This window comes from Cajanus cajan, chromosome 2 (genome assembly GCF_000230855.2).
Source record: "Cajanus cajan strain Asha chromosome 2, NIPB_CcT2T_4, whole genome shotgun sequence".
Lineage (NCBI taxonomy): Eukaryota > Viridiplantae > Streptophyta > Magnoliopsida > Fabales > Fabaceae > Cajanus > Cajanus cajan.
This window is the reverse complement of record NC_138518.1, coordinates 73036906-73055080: the sequence shown is the minus strand read 5'-3', so window position 1 is coordinate 73055080 and position 18175 is coordinate 73036906. Positions and strand designations below refer to the sequence as shown.

At 31.6% G+C, this 18175-nt stretch overlaps 2 protein-coding genes across 3 annotated transcripts; one reads left to right on the top strand and one right to left on the bottom strand.

Moving 5' to 3' along the window:
- Positions 1–770: 770 nt before the first annotated feature.
- LOC109804399 (vacuolar fusion protein CCZ1 homolog B) lies at positions 771–5859 on the bottom strand. 2 transcript variants are annotated; one of them, XM_020366216.3, is made up of 10 exons: positions 5509–5859; positions 5343–5436; positions 5089–5272; positions 4964–5002; positions 4746–4855; positions 3565–3660; positions 3013–3471; positions 2045–2200; positions 1586–1815; positions 771–1057 (listed from the first exon to the last, which is right to left on the bottom strand). In XM_020366216.3, exons 1-10 carry the CDS (start codon positions 5676–5678, stop codon positions 1027–1029), a joined length of 1569 nt encoding a protein of 522 aa, XP_020221805.1. In that variant the 5' UTR covers positions 5679–5859; the 3' UTR covers positions 771–1026. The 2 variants fall into 2 exon arrangements, with proteins under 2 accessions (XP_020221805.1, XP_020221806.1); XM_020366217.3 differs by lacking the exon at positions 4964–5002 and having other exon boundaries at positions 5509–5847.
- Positions 5860–14839: 8980 nt separating this feature from the next.
- On the top strand, positions 14840–17118 carry LOC109804210 (protein RGF1 INDUCIBLE TRANSCRIPTION FACTOR 1). The gene is made up of 4 exons (XM_020366002.3): positions 14840–14984; positions 15426–15689; positions 16251–16451; positions 16540–17118. The coding sequence occupies exons 1-4, from the start codon at positions 14982–14984 to the stop codon at positions 16783–16785; spliced, it is 714 nt and encodes a 237-aa protein (XP_020221591.1). The 5' UTR covers positions 14840–14981; the 3' UTR covers positions 16786–17118.
- The last annotated feature ends 1057 nt before the right edge of the window (positions 17119–18175 follow it).

Below are 18175 nucleotides of genomic sequence, written 5' to 3'. Positions count from 1 at the left end.
TCATTCAAGACTAAGAAAAATTGTGATGATTAGCTTAAGATTGTCAAAATCATTAAGATTATCACCACTTACTGTAGTCGTCGCAATAGCTAGGACACAACATTCCATAATTTTATGAGAGTACACGTGAAGAGCATGATGAAATATGTTTTAGAATTTTGTCTAAAAAAATTTAAAATCCATTTATCTATGTGACAATGGTGAAGAAGAATATAATGAATATAATATGTATTATATTTCTCATATAATTTTTTTTTAATAGAAGTTAACAGCAGAAACTATTTATGAAACATTATAAAATGTTAGGAATGAAATAACAATGACAATAACAAAATTATAGGGATTAAAGATGAAAAAATGATAAATTACAAGAGCAAAAATTATACTTAAACTTTATCAAATTTTGATTGTATTTTCTATAAAAGAATTCTTTAATTTTTCATCCTCTAAAATAAAATTACTAATTTTATTTCCTACAATTATATGATTTTTTAAACTAATTTATTTATTAAAATGTCAAATGCTCATCCAAGTGGTATCCATTAGTGATATAATTGAAATGTATAACACCTCTAAAATATTTCATAAATTCTTAAAATAAATGATATTTATCTTTCTTAAAATAATCATTAAAAACAAAAAATAATATTATGTTTTAGAAGAATGAAAATTAAAGAAAATATTTTCCAAAATTAAAGTTTTAAAAACGTAGTATCAAATTTTAATTATTGAAAGTCTAATGAGAAATAAACGAAATTTTTTAGGAAAACTTTTCCCTGGGAATTGACCAAATTTCGGATTAAAAAAAAAAAGTTAACCGTGACAATATTTTATGTAGCAACCTTGAACAAGTTTAATCAAATTACACTAAATATACAGAGATATACACACGGTAGTATTCTTTCTTCCTTCTTGATTTTCCTGGTGAGAAAATTCAACAGCAGAAAACTTCTCCCAACCTTATTTGGGGAAAACAAGTTAGGAGACCTAGCGTGCTATTCCTCGGTCGCACATTCTTGGTTTTCTTTAGTCCAGTGAAAATGTTCCATCGCAATACCTGCGATACTCGACCAAGAAAGAAAATTACAATTCTTGTTTTCAGTTAGTTCAGAGATGCTCAAATCTGCTAAGTTATTATAGCCAAAATCCTCATAATCCAACAGAAAATGAAAAATAATACCAGGGAAGAATATTGTTCACGCAGGCAAAGTAAAAGTTCTTGGCTTGAAATTTAAAGGATTTTCTGGTAGCATATTAGAGCTTAACCTTAAACTCTAATTCAAACTATTGTTTGAAAATTGTGTTATGTTTTTAAGCTTAGAAGTTACTTCAAAGTAAAAATTTCTTGGGTAGCGTATTTTATTTTTGGATTTCGGGATTTGAAATAAGGCAAAAGGAGAAGTAAAAACCAAAACTTCTAACTATCTTCCTTAAAAGCTTGTTTTTCATTTAAAACAAAAGTTGCTCTTTTAAAAGATCTTTTTCTCTTTCTTTCTTTGCATCATTATCATGATAACAAGGATAACAATTTGAGCATAGGAAGTACACTATTAGGCACACTTAGGATAGGAAACCAATAGCATACCTGTCGCTGAACTTCTCAACAGCATCTGAGGCATATAGAAGGGTTTCATTGGCTTTCTCTAAAACCATATAAAGCTCCTTCCCCCTTGTGACACGAGAAATAACCCATGCATTATTTTTTGCTCTAATGCACATCTCTAAATCTTTTTCACAATTTAAGCTATCCAGTTTTGCTCTACTCTTCTCCAATTCCACCTCTTGCCTAAGCTTATTCATGGCAAGTAAGGAATCCTGCAACAGGTTAAAAATGAACCAAAATTTAAAATGTTCTCAAGTCAATCAATTCACAGGCAATGAGAGCACTGCTGACAAGCACATTATAGTGCCAAACACAAAAAAGAAGGGCCATCAGAAGCTTGAATAACAAGTTATATCTTTCAGTTTATAAAATAAATATCACATGTTGATAACAAAATTTGGGAAAAGGAAATCAAGATACAGCCAGATGCCAACACTAAACCTTTGTTAAAGTTGTAACTTTTGTTGCTGGAGAAGCCCTGGATACATTTCTATCACCATCTATTAATAAGTAGCGGTACCCACTAACGTGATATGCATTCTCACCACCCCATCCTTTGGAAAGTTTCTCTTCAACTTTCAATATCTTAAGAGATGCCTGATGTATGCAGCAAAAAAAAAAACAAACAGATTATGATCAGAGTAAAGGATATACTTGCTAAACATCTCAGTTCAATTTCATATGCTTCCCAACTGAAGAACGACAGTGCATTATCAAACAGATCAAAATAAAATTCTGTTCACCGATGAATATTTAGCAGCAGATAAAAAATTGAGCACTTAAAAGTATTAAATACTAGAGAGTATTTAAAAAATAGCCATGTAAGTATTCTGCTTGACGAGCACATGATAATAGATGTCTCAACATCATATCACTTAAGATACCAGACATCTGGAGTTCAATTAATGATTAGAATAACAAAAATAAGTACAGACAATTTGTTTTCTTTTCTGAAGTAATATATTACCATCCTTATATAGTCACCAATATCAACAACCATCTATATATCTTCCTGGTTCTCCTTCTCCATAACTTCAATGTGTCACATGAAACCATTTCATTGTTTATTACAGGAGAGAGGAGACATTGATCCAGAAAAACACAAAGTTCTATTATCCTAAGGATATACGTGCATTTATTAACAAATTCCCTTAGTTACATGCCTGCATATATAATATCTGATATCATAATAATCATGTGAACAGAAAGCAATACAAAAGTAATCCGATGGGACATGTTTAGGCATAACATAACAGCAAAAAGGGTCCTGTTATTGAATTGTACCACGCATGGAGTTTAACACTAATTATAACGGAAAACACTAAATATTATGTGTCAGTTCAAATTATGTGAAAAATCTTGTCAGAATTTGTTAGGAAACAAAAAAATCACTATAATAGAAGACTAACATTTTCAAGAACTTGCTGCTTCATTGCCGACACACCTTGCTCCCCATTAGGTATGGATGATACAGGAATCAGAAGCATCAAAGTGAGGTTTCTATGCTGATAAACACAGAGATACATTTTCTCTCCTGTCTGTTGAAGCCAAACAGTAGGAGTGGCAAACACCCATGTACCAACTTCTGCGCCCCATGAATCAGTGAAAAGATAACCATCTTTTCCTTTAGACCATTTGTCTCTCTGCAAGGGCCTCACAACATGATAGTGGTTATCTTCACCAGAGGATATATCAGATGTGCCATAAAAACTTTCAGACATAGAGCTTGGATGGGCCACATTAGACTCGGCAGCAATGTTGGATGCAGTACTTCCTTTCCGTAAGTAGGACCAGGAACTTGTTCCAGAAGATAGAGCATGTGGAGTCAACCTTAGCACAGCATATGTAAATAAATTTATGGTGTCATCCTGACAAAACAGTCAAGGTTAATTAAGTAACTTAATGAATGATCAAGCATCTTGCCCAATCAAATTCAGTAAAAAAAAAGTAGTAAACCATACGGGAGATAGAGTTGTGGACACTAGCAGGTCTTGAAATAAAATCAAAGAGTAGCAGGGAGTGTTTCCAGCAGAAGATTCAAGCACCCTGACAAGGGACTGCCAAAACAAGAAGAAATCAACAAAACAGAATGCAATTAATATGCCAAACTTCTTTATTTTTTCATCAAACTTGATGCAATCAATTGCTTAAGTGGGCACGTGATCCAAAGTGCGGGATGAAAGCACACAGACATTCATACACATGAAAAGTTTAAAACCACTTATGTAACACACACAAACGTATACAACAAATGTAAATATATAATCATGTTTCATCTTAATAAACTAATCATCAATGAGTAATTGCTGAACATGAATTCAACCAAACCAATTGTTGAATCGCATAATTATTATCTTGATGATCATGTATATCAAAATTTAGATAAATTGGACATTCATAGGTATGTAATATTATACAATAATCAACATTAACTTACAATTTAAAATAAGTGACAACTATCAAACTTTATAAACTTCATCTACTTTATGAGAACTATGTAAATATGCTGATACTTACAACTGTTGTAAGAAAATTGGCTAAAGTAATAACAAGGGCTCGTTAATGATTTTGTAGGCTAATTAAGGAAATAATGAAAGAGGAAATAAAGGAAAGTGGTATAAAAAGAATTAGATAACCACAAAACTTGTCCACTAAAATTTTTGTTCATTGTGGCAATTCATTATCCTACCATTTTTAGAATTGTTGGGATCCTGGGACAGCACAGCTAAGTCAAATAAAACACATCAAAACACCAGCTCAGCCTCTCCCATATCTTCCTATGTTGTTTAAAACATCATATATTCTCCCTCTTCCAACTGAAAACCAAATTTTAAAGAAACTTGTAATACTGAACTCAAGTGTCTGTTATCCCCAAAATAAAATAACAAAAAATAGGATGATGGCAATATATCTGCAAACACCAAACAGGACTACAAACAACCAGAAAAATAAGACGGGAGAGAGTGAAGCAGAGAGACAGCAATACAATAGATGATATACAAATCACCAGCACACCCAAGACAATGGGAACACGTGATCTAACAATTAAATAAAATTACAAAATAAAAACTCCGAAGCACTATAACCCTAGTTTTGGATGACTTTTGTAGATTTTGAAACTGCAACTTAAAACTTATCTAACCTGAACCTCAATTGCAGCCTCCCGACCTATCGTCAGCATCTGCACAGTTCCACGCTCCTTTAAGCAATCACGGAATGACGGTAAAAGGAGCTTTTTCCCCACAAGAAAATCTGCCTCAAAGAGAAAATTCATAATTAAGGTATGAGACAGCTACTTCAGCATGAGACAGGTAGCACAGAGCCAAAGGAAACCATTTGATAGAGCAACTTCAGCATTACCACAGCAGCAATTATCCCACGGAGACCGCTTTTTACATGCTGACAATTATGACTTACAATGAAATATTTTGAATCATAACTCTAATTTATGAATTTCATAGGCATGGTATTGTGTGATGACTTACCCCTCAGATAATCCATGATAAAGGAATATAAATGACGTCTTGTTAGTTCTCCACCAGGCTCTTTCTCCAACATTGCTCTAATAGATCCATGAAACATGACAAAAAGCGAGTGAATTTCCTTGAGAACTTTTCTTAATGCATCATCTCTCCATATAGGTTCAGAATCATTGCTTTTGTCGACGACCTACAAGGTAAGGAGTTGACATTAATACCGGAAATTGCACACAAGTGAAAAGAAGTGAGGAAGAACGGACCATGACGATCCAGATATCGGGTTCGGGCTCGTGAAAGACATGAGAATGACTTTGGGCTTCGATGAGCTCGCAAGCGGCCTCTGGAGAGAAGATTCTGCAATTGAAAAGGAATGATGAGTGAAATGGTTAATTAGTTGAATTTGAATAGGGAATAAGGAAAGGTAACCTAGTGAAAGTGATGAGGCCTTCGCTGAGGCCGATGACGGAAAGTTGCTTGGAGAAGGGCAAACCGGCGGGGAAGAAAAAGAGGATCTTGTCGAGCTCTTGACCTTCGTGTTGGCCTCTCCTCAGATCGAAAATGCACAATTCTATGGATTCGTTTGAAGACACGCCCATTGCTAATTGCTAATTGCTAATTGCTAATGCAATTCAATATCCAACCTTAATTTCTCCCTTTCCCCTTCCCCTCACTCCCAACAAACAGTCAACTCAACTTCCTCGATTTTTCCCACTGCGTCTTAAATCCCCTCTTCTCCTTTATTTATTTTTTTTTTCTTTCCACGTAACCTTCTCCTTTTTTATTTAGATATAATTGTTTATGAGAAAAGTAGAAGGTTAGAAAAGTATATGTTTGGAGCATAATTGTTTCCAACAAAAATAACAAGGAAGTGGTTAGGGGAAGATAGATATTATATAAATATAAAGAGAGTAAGTGGAAAATCACTTTTCCACCGTTGATGTGGAAATTTACGGTGCTTTGGGTCTGAGAAAAGCGATATTTGGCTTTACGGGTTAATGTTTTAAAATGTTGAAGGAGTCTAAGTATACGTGGATTAGTTGTTGGTAATGTGCCAATGCCGATGTTAATCTCATAAATGACTGGTCCTACCTAGGCGTTGTCCCGTCCTTTTCGTAAGAATCATGTGTAATATTTGTTCTAACTTTGTTTGCCAACTATTGCAACAGTATGTGTTTCTGTTTTAAAACGTTCAAACTTTCCAATTTTCAGTGGATGACTTTACTGGATTGCTTACTTCAAAGAGCGTAGATAGGTCAAACTTTTTTTTTTTTTTGGTAATACAAGGCAAAAAACAAAAAAAAAAAAGACACAAAGAAACTAAACTCTTCTAAACAAAACACCCGAACTATCTACTTGAAGCAGAGGCTGCAACCCCACAGGGATGTCGTCAATGATTACTAGCTCATTTCCGCAATTTGGACCCCACTTGGATAGAAAATCAGCGTATTGGTTACCTTCGCGTAAGGAGTGCATCAACGACGTCCTCCTCTCACGACCCAACAAATCTTTTATCTCTAGGACCAACATCGCATACCTGTGAAAAGGCTCCCTTGATCCCAAAACTAGGTTGATAGCATTGAGGGAATCAAACACGCATATCACGTTCCTAAAGTTTCTTTGCCAAGCAATCATTAATCCCTTCTGAATAGCTCTCAATTCTGCATGAAGATTATTCGTAATTCCCGCATACCATAGAAACCACATTGCCACCTCCCAGAGTTATCCCTGCATAATCCCCCGTATCCTGCTGGACCAGGAGAACCCAACACACTCCCATCTACGTGAATCACAACCTGGGCCAAACTAGGAAGGAGACAAGGTACCCATCTTTCCTCCTGGTGTACAGCCAATTGACGAAAAGTCCTCAAGATTAGACCATATAAACCCCAAGTACGTGAAGCAATCACATGTGTTGGGATCTTGTTATTTTTAAATAGAAAAGAGTTCCTTGCCAACCAAATTTCCCATAATACCATCAGTCCTGTAACGACCCACCATGACCGTCACACTACGAACAACCTTACACTACTGAAATATATATATTAAAAGAGTATAATAAAATATTTTTACAACACAAGTTGCTAATCAAGCAACCAATAACAACTAATTATATACAACAAAATATGCTACCATAAAGTAGCCTACAAAAAAAAATTATCTCCAGGCACCTCCTGTAGCCTCTAGCAGCTATCTCCAGTCTATCCCTGCCATGCTCTCATACGACGTATGATCATCGCAGTTCAAATCATATGGAAACATGCAAGGGTAAGCTAAAGATAATAAACAACTCATAATAATTTAATAGGCAACATAACAACTATAAAATCATCTTCGCATTCAACACAGGAGATAAACAACATATATACTATATATCTTAACATCATTTCAACTTACAACACAATCACAGCTTAACAACACAACAACGAATATACAACTCATATCAACAACAAATCAACTCCTCAACAACTTATGTGTCGTCACGCATTTCGACTCGGAGATCTCCTACAACATGATAAGTAGTCTAAGTGGCTAGGTCCTACCAAACCGACAACACAACAAATTTGGATATCAATCCACAACATAATAATGGTTTCTCATACTTGGCCACTTAAACAAGGAAGTATAGTACTCGGTTAGGAACTATGTTCCCGACTTTGTACTTTACTCAAATTGGTCACTTGTAATCGATATAGGTCGACCTGAACCCTATACCGTGGTCGCTTTGTAATCAGTATAGCTCGACCTTGCCCCTATATCGTGGTCGCTTTATAATCGGTATAGCTTGACCTTGCCCCTATACCGTGGTCGCTTTATAATCGGTATAGCTCGACCTTGCCCCTATACCGTGGTCGCTTTATAATCGGTATAGCTTGACCTTGCCCATATACCGTGGTCACTTTATACACGTGTGCCTCAACCTTGTCCACACACGGGATCAACTAAGTCCTAGAGGAGAAAAACACAACGACCACTCCAAGGGACAACTTCCCAAGGAGGGTTTTATAATAAATTGGGCTCTCAGAGCACCACAACTATCTCAATCCACACAATGGGATGAGCAACTTCGAAAACATCTCCCCTAGTCCTAGTGATCAACAACTTATCATCACAGCTTAATCAGCTTACAACTGAACAATACAACTTTACAGCAATAGGCATCACAACAACTTTACAACAATAGACATCTTAACAACTTTACAGCAATAAATAACTTAACAATTTTACAACAATAAGCAACTTAACAACTTTACAGCAATAGACAACTATAGTCATCAATCTCAACTTTTAACAACTTTAAACAACGTAGCAACTTTCAACTCTATACGCAATATGCATCTTCAGCATTTCCGGTGCCTGCAACCTCCAAAGCCAAGTCCAAGACTCCCCTGAGGCGCGACCAGAACGAGCCAACAGCCATCTATATCCCAATTTTGCAGAATAGACACCTGATAGTGAGTCCTTCCACACCACAACGTCGGGTAAAGAGGCGTGTAGAGATACGTGACTCGAAAGTATCTTATCACTTAACATGGGCGTTACTGGCGTGTAAAGTTGTTGTAAGCACCATTGCCCCTGAACAAAGACATCTTTCACCATCAACATTACATCTTGATAATGGACATACGGGACAGCTAAGCACAAAGGAGAAGCGTCTAGCCATCTGTCTCTCCAAAAGGAAACATCACCTCATCCTAGTTGCAGATGGAAACATTCCCGAAGAATTCCAAAGGCTTTAGATAAGGAGGACCAGAAAAAAGATCCTTTTGCTTGTAAACACTCCTGAAGCGAGTCACCTGGATACTTGGCTTTAACTAGCTGCACCCATAACTTCCCTTCATTATTATAGTACTCCCAAATTAGCTTCATACTGTCTTTTTAGACGATTTTATTTCATAAACACTTTATATAAATATTGAGATGAAATAATTTTTGTTTCTCCTCCTAAGGATAGGTTGTTAACCTATTATAAGCCATTTTTTAAGCTTATTCTCACCTGTTTGTTATCTTCTTATATATATATTATTTTAATTTTTTTTCTTTCTATTGTTAAGTGTTTACAGAGAATTTTGTAAAAAAAATAAACCCTACTTTGTAATTACAATACCTACCCATAAGTTGTTAACCTATTAAAAATCATTTTTAAAGTTTATCATAGCGAGACAACTCATTTATAGCATAATAAGTTAAGTTGATTCACTAAAAAGATATGTTAAAATATGTATGTCACTTTGTTTGATAGTAAATTCATGAATTAACTCATTTTAATAAGTTTGAGTTAAAAATGATAGGTTAATAAGTTGAATTACTTTTAACTAACCTAATTTTAAAAAAATTACAATTAAAATATTTTATACATTTTTACTTCGACTTATAATTTTTTAATTATTTATAAAATTGATTAAAGGGATTATACTTTTTATGTAAAGGGTGCAAGTAGTATATATATATATATATATATATATATATATATATATATATATATATTAAAAAAAAGACTATATATAAAAATGTATTAGTAAAAAATATGTGATTAAAATAATATAATTCTATTTCAAATAAAATAAGAATAATTACCTGAAAAGATAAGTTAAACTATAAAAATATGAATATTGATATAACAAAATTCTACTCTAAATTTATTTTTTAAGAACATAAAAAGGTGGGTCGGTGGATTTAACCCACCAAGTTGTAGGGGTGGGTATATGGGCTAATCCGACCTGTTTAAAGCCTGACCCACAAAGCCTATATTTTTAACGGGTTATATAAGTTCGACCAGTAAAATAAATAATTTTTTTAAAGGCTCGTATCTGCCCCGTGAAGCTCGTGATAAAATGGGTAAGTCTGCAGGCTTAGAAAAAAAACTTCCTTTTTTTATGCCAATAATATATGTGGGAGAAATATATTGAAAAATTATATTAAATATAAACATCAAATAATCTAAAATAAAAAACAAAATTAAAGTCTTAACATACAAAGATTTACACATTTAAACAAAAATATTAAAATATTGACATATGAAATTTGTACATTTAATCTAAAACATGTTTATGTATAAAAAAATCTAAAACATATTAAGTTAGCAAAAGTGTAATATACTTTAAATATTAAATATATCAAATTCAATACTTATTACTTATACTTATTTATTAACAAAATACTAAAATCACTCATTATTTTAAATCTCTCATAAAATTAAAAGAAAAAAAAACTCTCTTAAATGGGCTAGCCCATAGGATTCGCGGATAAAGCCCATAAAATATGTGAACTTCGCGGGCCGAACTTAATTTCTTCTATAATTATGTGAATTTTTAAAAGATAGGCCCGTTAACCATGCAGGTTGTGGGCTTCGCGAATCAGCCTATGGGCTTGAGCTCGTATACCCACCCTACCAAGTTGGTAGATTGGAGATAGTTGGTAGGTTTATTGATCCAATTCAATCTACCAAAAATATACGAGTTTGGTAAGTTAACCATCGAATTCAGCCCACTGTTATGAAAGACGTTGTAACCAATGTTTTTAAAACACGATTGGTCAAAATACTAATTAAAAGTTCAATGATTTAATCATTATCAAATTGATGTTAATAAAATAATAATATTTAAATAATACATATTTAACGTTACATAAAACATAATATCATAATTTATAATACTAAAACTAAAATAAAATATAATTTTATATATTTTTATTTTTAGAGTTGTATAAAAGTCTAAATATAATATTTAAATTTAAATTTTAATCAAATACAACAATATATATTTACATTTAGAGTAGAAAATATCAAATTAATACAATATAAGATATAAAATATCACGATATAAAAAATATAAATTAATACAAATGACTAAATTATATTTTTATAGGAATATTATTAAAAATGATATACAAGATAATTTATTTAAATTTGATTTTTTATTATATATATAATAAAATATTTTAAATATTTTTTGAAAATAAAAAAATGAAAAGACCAGTTTAATCCAAATTTTTTGGATTGGTTATTGGCCAATTTTAAGCCCGTTCATTTAATTCTTAACCCAACAATTATTAATTAGTAAATGAACCAACATTATAAGCATTACCTAAGAGCAACTTCAATGGGAGTTGTTTGTCCCATGAAACAATTCAAGCCCCAGTTTCTTGTCATTAGAGGAGTCTGACGTGGCAACATGAGTTGCTTGAAGAAGAGAGAGAGTTGATTTTTCAAGTAACCGTTCCTTACCAGATTTCAAGCAGATCTTATTGAACATATTTGGGAACATTTCAGAAATAATAATGATGAAAATTAATTTCGTATAATATTTATGTATTTACTATTGCTTTATTTTATTTCTAATATCTACTTATTGTTTATTTTTTCTCGTAATTTATTTTCTTTCATTATAGTGTAATTATCCTTTTTAATAAAGATTTAAATTTGTTTCATAAATGATTAGAAAAAAAATTTAAAAGTTAAATTTCTTAAAGTTTCTTACCATTGGAGTAAATTTGTGTTTGAGTTACTTAATGCTGACATGGTACACTGAAGACCACTTTTTTCATTTTTTAATGCATAAAGCAACTCAAATGAGTTGCTTCCATTAGAAATGCCCTAATAGAACTTTCTAAATATTTTTTATCCCATGGACTAGTTCAATTATCAAATAAATAGATTGAGTTGTATTGTAAAAAGGTAGGTTTAGATCAATTAATTTGACATAGTCTAACCTGAATTTTTAGTAGTTCATAATGACCTAGCCTATGATGGACTGTGTTTACTTCTGGGCAATTTTTTAAATATCATTTTAATAATTAGTAAAATAATAAATGACAAATTTAATATTATATGTACTGATAAATTACGTTTTAATGTTAATATTTTATGTATATTGATTTTTTTTCATTTATGTATTGTTGCAATGGAGACTATTATTTTAAAAAAAAATTAGTGTCACAAAATGTAATTTTTTATTTTTATTTTAGTATTTTTTTTTCATCTCTTTAAAATTTAAAACTATTATATAAAATATTTTAATTACTTATTTATTAATTAAAAGGTTATATTAAGTTGACACTCACAGCCTTGGATTTGGGATACATTTTTTTTTTACAAATCACTTTTGTGAAACAATTCAGGAAAAAAAAAAATAGAACACCAACGTTATAGTTACGGGAACTATGTGCCTTAAAATAGAAGACTAACTACAATTTACAGTTTTTTATATTTTAAAACAATAACTCAAACCATCCATTGATTATTACCAAAAAAAAAAGAAAAGAAAAGAAAAACATCCATTAGTTGTTGCCTTGTTGGGTATCGACTTCAAAGTACTTATTAATTACTTTCGCTTTATGGCTTTTTTGTTTCACAAAAACATCAACAATCGAGCCTCTTAAGTAATTTTGAACTCTTAATCTCTTCTTTAACTAATTAATTGTATGATAGAGGTTATAGTTAGAACATGAATGAAACTTAAACATGTAGACTTATAGGTCAATGCAGCGAGAACTTTATTTTTCTAAAGCTAAATTAAAATATAAATAATTTCAAGCGTGTGGTTCAGCGATAGAGTTGATCAATATTTAAGCAAGGTCAAGGATTGTAATCTTACTTTCTGTATGCAGCCGTGTTAAATCTAGGGACGAAAAAAAAAATTAAAATATAAATATTTTGTTAACATTTATTAAGCTAGATTAAATAGATAAAGATACAATTAATATAAAAATATTTATATAATGTGTAATATTAACCTTTTTTGATAAATGTAATATTAATCTTTAACACGACATTAATGATTTCTTCTATAAAAAAAACATTAATAATCTTAAAATAATATAAGATTATAAAATATTAATGTGTTACATAAGAATAATTTTGAAATGTTATAGATCTAAATATAAAAGAAAATAAACATTTAACTATGTATTAACTTTAATTTTAAATGACAATAAAAATAGTAATAATTTAATTATAGGAAACCATCATTACAACAAAAAAATTTTAATCAGACAAAAATTTAATTGATTTTGAAATCACCGATAGAATTTTTCCTCTTGTCAACTGAACTTTCCTATTTTACTTTTTATTTATTATTTTTTTTACCATCGGTGTGATAATGCCTTTGTCATAAATATATAGAGAAAAATATATAAAATATATACATAATTGAGAAAGGAATGGTTACTACTATATGTAATACAGTTAAATCGAGAAAAGCACTATCAAATAGCAATTATAATCTATCTTTGGCCTTTCATAGTTCAATCATTATTATTTTTTAGTAAAAGAAGACTTTTATTTTTATTTTTTATCTTTCTTATCCAAAATACATAAAACAGCAATAATAAATTATGGTGTTTATACTATTATTCCTTTTTTATATTAATAATAAATCATCTTTGACATTTTGATTTCAGTGAACTTTTTTTCTTCTTCATTTATTTGAGTCAATGGTCTCAAATTTTAAAATATCAGATAGTGATTTAAATAATTTAAGAAGTTATTAGGATTTGATAGAATTATTTTATACAGTTGAATATTCTCGATCATCCTGTATTTTTGAAAAACTTAAATAATCAACACTGTTTATCTTAATATATAATAATAATTTTATAAATAAGTATATTTCGAATAATTAAATTATATTTTATTATACTTGATTTACCACTTATATAGATCAAATCATGTTATTTTATCCCACCGAAAGTGTCTCATATTCCATCTTCAACTAAATGTTTGCACCTCCAATATATTAAAGGGTGTCATTAGTATCCTTATAAAGTCAACGTATACAGGTATTTTTTTAACCAGTTATGAATTCCAAGATTATCCGAAAAGGGCATTAATAACCATGACTTTTTTTTTTGTTTGAAAAATCTTAGTGTGGATGTTAAGAAAAGTAAAATAAATAAATAAATAACATGTTGATGTTAATACGCGAATATTTTATAATTATAATTCATTATTCTCTTTCACTTATATTAATCTTAACAAATATCAAAGAAAGGTGTTTTTCAAATATATATTAGTTCACATTAAAAATAAACATAAAATTCTTCATCATTATTTAAATTATTTGATAATAATTTAGTAAAAAGTTAGAGCAAAATATATTGAGATATTATTTTTCTAATGAAATTGAAATTGAGTAGAAATGAAAGGAGTCCCAACAAAGAAATTGTATGGATAATGACAAGAATTTGAAGGTTGAAAGTATGATTATGTGGAAAGTATAGGGAGAGGTGAAAGGTAAAGAAGAATTTTAGAGGTATGTATATTAATATTAGTGATGAAAGAGAGGAAAAATAAATAAAAAAAGTAGTAATTGTGAGAATTGAATGTGAGAAAGTGAATTCCCGTGAACTCTTTTATCACATTGAGCTACCACTTACGAATAATAGAGGAAGAAATAAAAATATGGCATCCATTGGGCCACCACATAATTATATTTCGTATATACAAAATAAATAAATAAATAAGAAATTTAGGGATTCCGAGAATTTCGGTTAAATTGGCGGGAAATGGGTGGGAGGCAGCTAGCGACTTTTTTGGGTTTTCCACTCTTTTCTCCTTTGTGGGTCCCACCTCACATTCACTCTGAACCCATCTCACCGTACGATCAAATTCCCATCCAACGGTGCCACTGCGTTCACGTTCCCGCCGATTGTACGGCAATATTTCTTTGCAGAAAAAGAAGCGATTTCGTTTCTATTTTCCCTTTTTACTTTTTTTTTTTTTTTAATAATTGCATTATCTTTTGTTTTTTAATCTACTTTTTTAAATTATAAAAACCATAATACCCTTTTTTCCTTATTATTTCAATCCCTTCACATTCTCAGTGAGAGAAAGAGAAGTCTCTGTTTCTTCACTTGCCCACAAGCCGCAACTGCTACTGTGCACCCAATCTGAACCCAACGAGATGGTAAGCGAATCATCAATTCTATGCTTTTTGGACACTAATTTTTAATGGGTTGTGTTAAAGTTTTGATTTTTCTCTGTGATTTGTTTGCATTTAATTTCATGATCCTTGATGCCAGCTCATTTTCTTTGCATTTTGGATGCGTGTGGTTCTTGGTGATTCTGTTTAGCAAAAGCTCATTTTGATCGTTGGAGTAATCTTTCTATTGTAAATTTGGTATCTGTTTGCATCAAATTTGCAAATTGTGTCCTTAGATTAGGTTAGTTTGTCATTGTATCTCGGATATTGTGTTTTCGGTGCCATTTTAAGTTAGTAGGGTTAGATTTCTTGGAGAATGATAAGCTGCAAACATGTTGAGGAAAATTTACTATTTTGATCCTTGATTGTTAAACTGTGTTTTGCTTTTAAAGGGTTATTGAATTCCTTTTACTATGGATTTTGCAGGGGGGGCAGAATCTTTCACCAAAAGAAAGGAGTAGAGATTGGATTGGAGTTCTTATGAACAGCAGCTTTGGTTATTGTGATTATCACCATGACCTTCGATCTAATGAGAAAAATGTATTCTGTGTAGACTGTGCACTTAGGATGTGTAGGCACTGTAAGGAAGCTCATTCCCTCCATAGAAGGTTTCAGATTTACAAGTATTCCTATCAGGATGTCTTTCGCCATGCCGAGCTGCAGAAGTATTTTGATTGCTCAAAAATTCAGGTCCTCACTTCTTTGTCACAAAAATAGTAATGAGTTCATTGTTAGGGCTGATTGATTGATTTTCTATCTGACTTTGATCAATTTAATTTCTTCGTATTAATCTTGTTCAATTTTGCTATATTGTGCTTGATTTGTTTTCCTCAGATAATGGAAATTACATGCAGATTTTAATTTTTTAAATGGATGAGTGTAGAATGTGGATTGAGTAATTGTTCCTTAGTGATCATAGACATTAATGGTGTGATAACTTGTTGGATTTTCATTGACTAAGTTTTCCAAATGGGATAACTCCAGAAGTCCTTTATTCGTCACCATCTTTAACCAATGAATGAAGTATTCTATCATTGATTTTATAATGCTGTTTATCTGTGAAATAAGATCTGTTTTTTTCCCTTTGCACTTTACTTGTTGAACTCTGTTGAAACCTCATTTTGCTTAATTGGTATATCTGACTCAGTAAATCTAACTGTCCTCTTAATAGTAAGCTCTGAACTTAACTTTCTAACTGAAAATTGATTAATGGACGTAATTTTCTGCTTACAATGGTGATGTGATTTACAGACTTACATATCTAATAATGAAAGGATTGTGCATCTCAAACCCCGGCCTTCAATTGTCAAACCTAAATCTGCTGATCTTAGCCCCGAGTCTAAATCTAAAGAAACCAGCATATCAACAAGACAAAAGTCGGGTGGCACGTGTGAAGAATGTGGAAAGCACTTACAAGATGAGCGTAATCGCTTCTGCTCCATTACATGCAAGGTAAAAGCAATGTTCTGAATCTTCCGATTTAATGTTAGTTTCGTTGTTTACTTGTATATTTGTTCACTCAAGTCATGTGCAATTTTAGATCTCAGTGCTTCCAGCGGAGACCCAAAACCAAGGTCAAAATCAATGTTCACAAAACCAAAGTGCTAGAAGCATCATCACTGCAAAACCTGAAGGCATTGACTTTACAATGAACGATTACCATAATTCAGAACCTGAGTCATCTATCTCTGAAGCTGAGCCATATGGGTGGGTTGAAGTTGTGAATTTCAGAAAACGTCCAAGGAAAAGCACCCCTCAGAGGCCTGTCTTTGTCTTCACGTCTTAGAAGATATCACTACTCGAATGGTTTTCTTAATATCTTCTCCTATTTTTTGTTTTTAACTTTCCATTTTTGAAGAATAAGATTTCTTGAACATTTGAGAGAAGCTCAACCCCGTTATGATGCTCCCATATTGGGATTTAAGTATATAACTTGGGAGTTTGAGGTTCAGTTGCTATTAGAAAAGTAACTAGCTGAGCTTGTACAGCACAAGGGTAATGCTACTAACACACTTTCGGACGCTACTTAATATCTGTATAGTCTTGTCTTAAGCGTCTTATTGTAATCCCTTAGCTCCATATCTAATATCTATTATTAATGTTTACTTTAAAACACTAATATCTAGTGAAGCATAACCTTTGCTTTTGCACACTTGCAATCTCGTGCATGTTTAGAAATATGATAATTACAAATTGAAATAGATTAGATGTTAAATTTTTTTTATAAAAATCCTTTTATTAAAGAAAAGTGTCTAAAAATATTTTCTTAAAAAACTGTACAAGATAGTTATTTGTATTTAATATAAGGGTGAATTATATGTATTAAAATATGCTTTAAAGCTTAATATATTTATGATCAGGCATGTCGGCCTCAAAGGACAAGCAAAAATTTGTATAGCATATTATTTCCCCTACAATGTGGCAGGCAGCAAGGACGGCAAAACTCATAAGGTCGTTAAGCGAATAGGGTACAAAGATTTGGTGTCCCCACAACATAATGCATTAGAAAAATCTTCAACAATGGAAAATTGGTAACTAAATTCAGCAGAATAAAGATTCTGGTTTGAGAAGTGCGTGATTTCACTTAAGGTGAATGAGAAGTTAAAGTCTTTTCAGAAAAAAGTTTAGAAATAGATACAGCTTTACCTATTCACTTTATCAACAGTATTTTCACTTTAAAATGATTTTCAACTTGGTGTTTTTGGTGGACAAATTTCAACTTGGTTTAAAAGCTGCATATAGATACATTTATAACCATAAATGCTTAGACCAACACTGGTTGTCCGTATAACTGTCTGATCCTTAACTTAAATAGAGATTAATCACTTCATGGTTAGGAAATAAAAATTCTAAATGCTTAGTTTGAAAGCGATCCACCGACCTTTATCTTGTTTGTTTTTGGCATATTTGTTTAATGTTTGCTTGAGGACAGCTAGATTTCGTACACAAAGCTATTGCATTGAAATATTGATTAATTTGAATGCGGCTTTAAATTGGGTGGATGGGAGAAGGGGGAAAATAAAAATGAGAAGAAGACAATCCGTGGTATTTGAATTGAAGCATTAAGTGGCATTCATTTTATTTCTGCCTTTGTTTTTGTTAGGTGTGAGGCTTCTTTCAATTTTCAAATTTATGCTTTATTAGTAAAGAAATCTCTGCAGATTTCTTCAAAGGAA

Coding starts and splice junctions, on each gene's coding strand:
- LOC109804399 (XM_020366216.3), bottom strand. CDS start 5,678: ATGGGCGTGTCTTCAAACGAATCCATAGAATTGTGCATTTTCGATCTG. Junction 5,273..5,342: donor CCGATATCTGGATCGTCATG/GTCCGTTCTTCC, acceptor CTTACCTTGTAG/GTCGTCGACAAAAGCAATGA. Junction 3,661..4,745: donor AGGCTGCAATTGAGGTTCAG/GTTAGATAAGTT, acceptor TTGTTTTGGCAG/TCCCTTGTCAGGGTGCTTGA.
- LOC109804210 (XM_020366002.3), top strand. Junction 15,690..16,250: donor TTGATTGCTCAAAAATTCAG/GTCCTCACTTCT, acceptor TGTGATTTACAG/ACTTACATATCTAATAATGA. Junction 16,452..16,539: donor TCTGCTCCATTACATGCAAG/GTAAAAGCAATG, acceptor GTGCAATTTTAG/ATCTCAGTGCTTCCAGCGGA.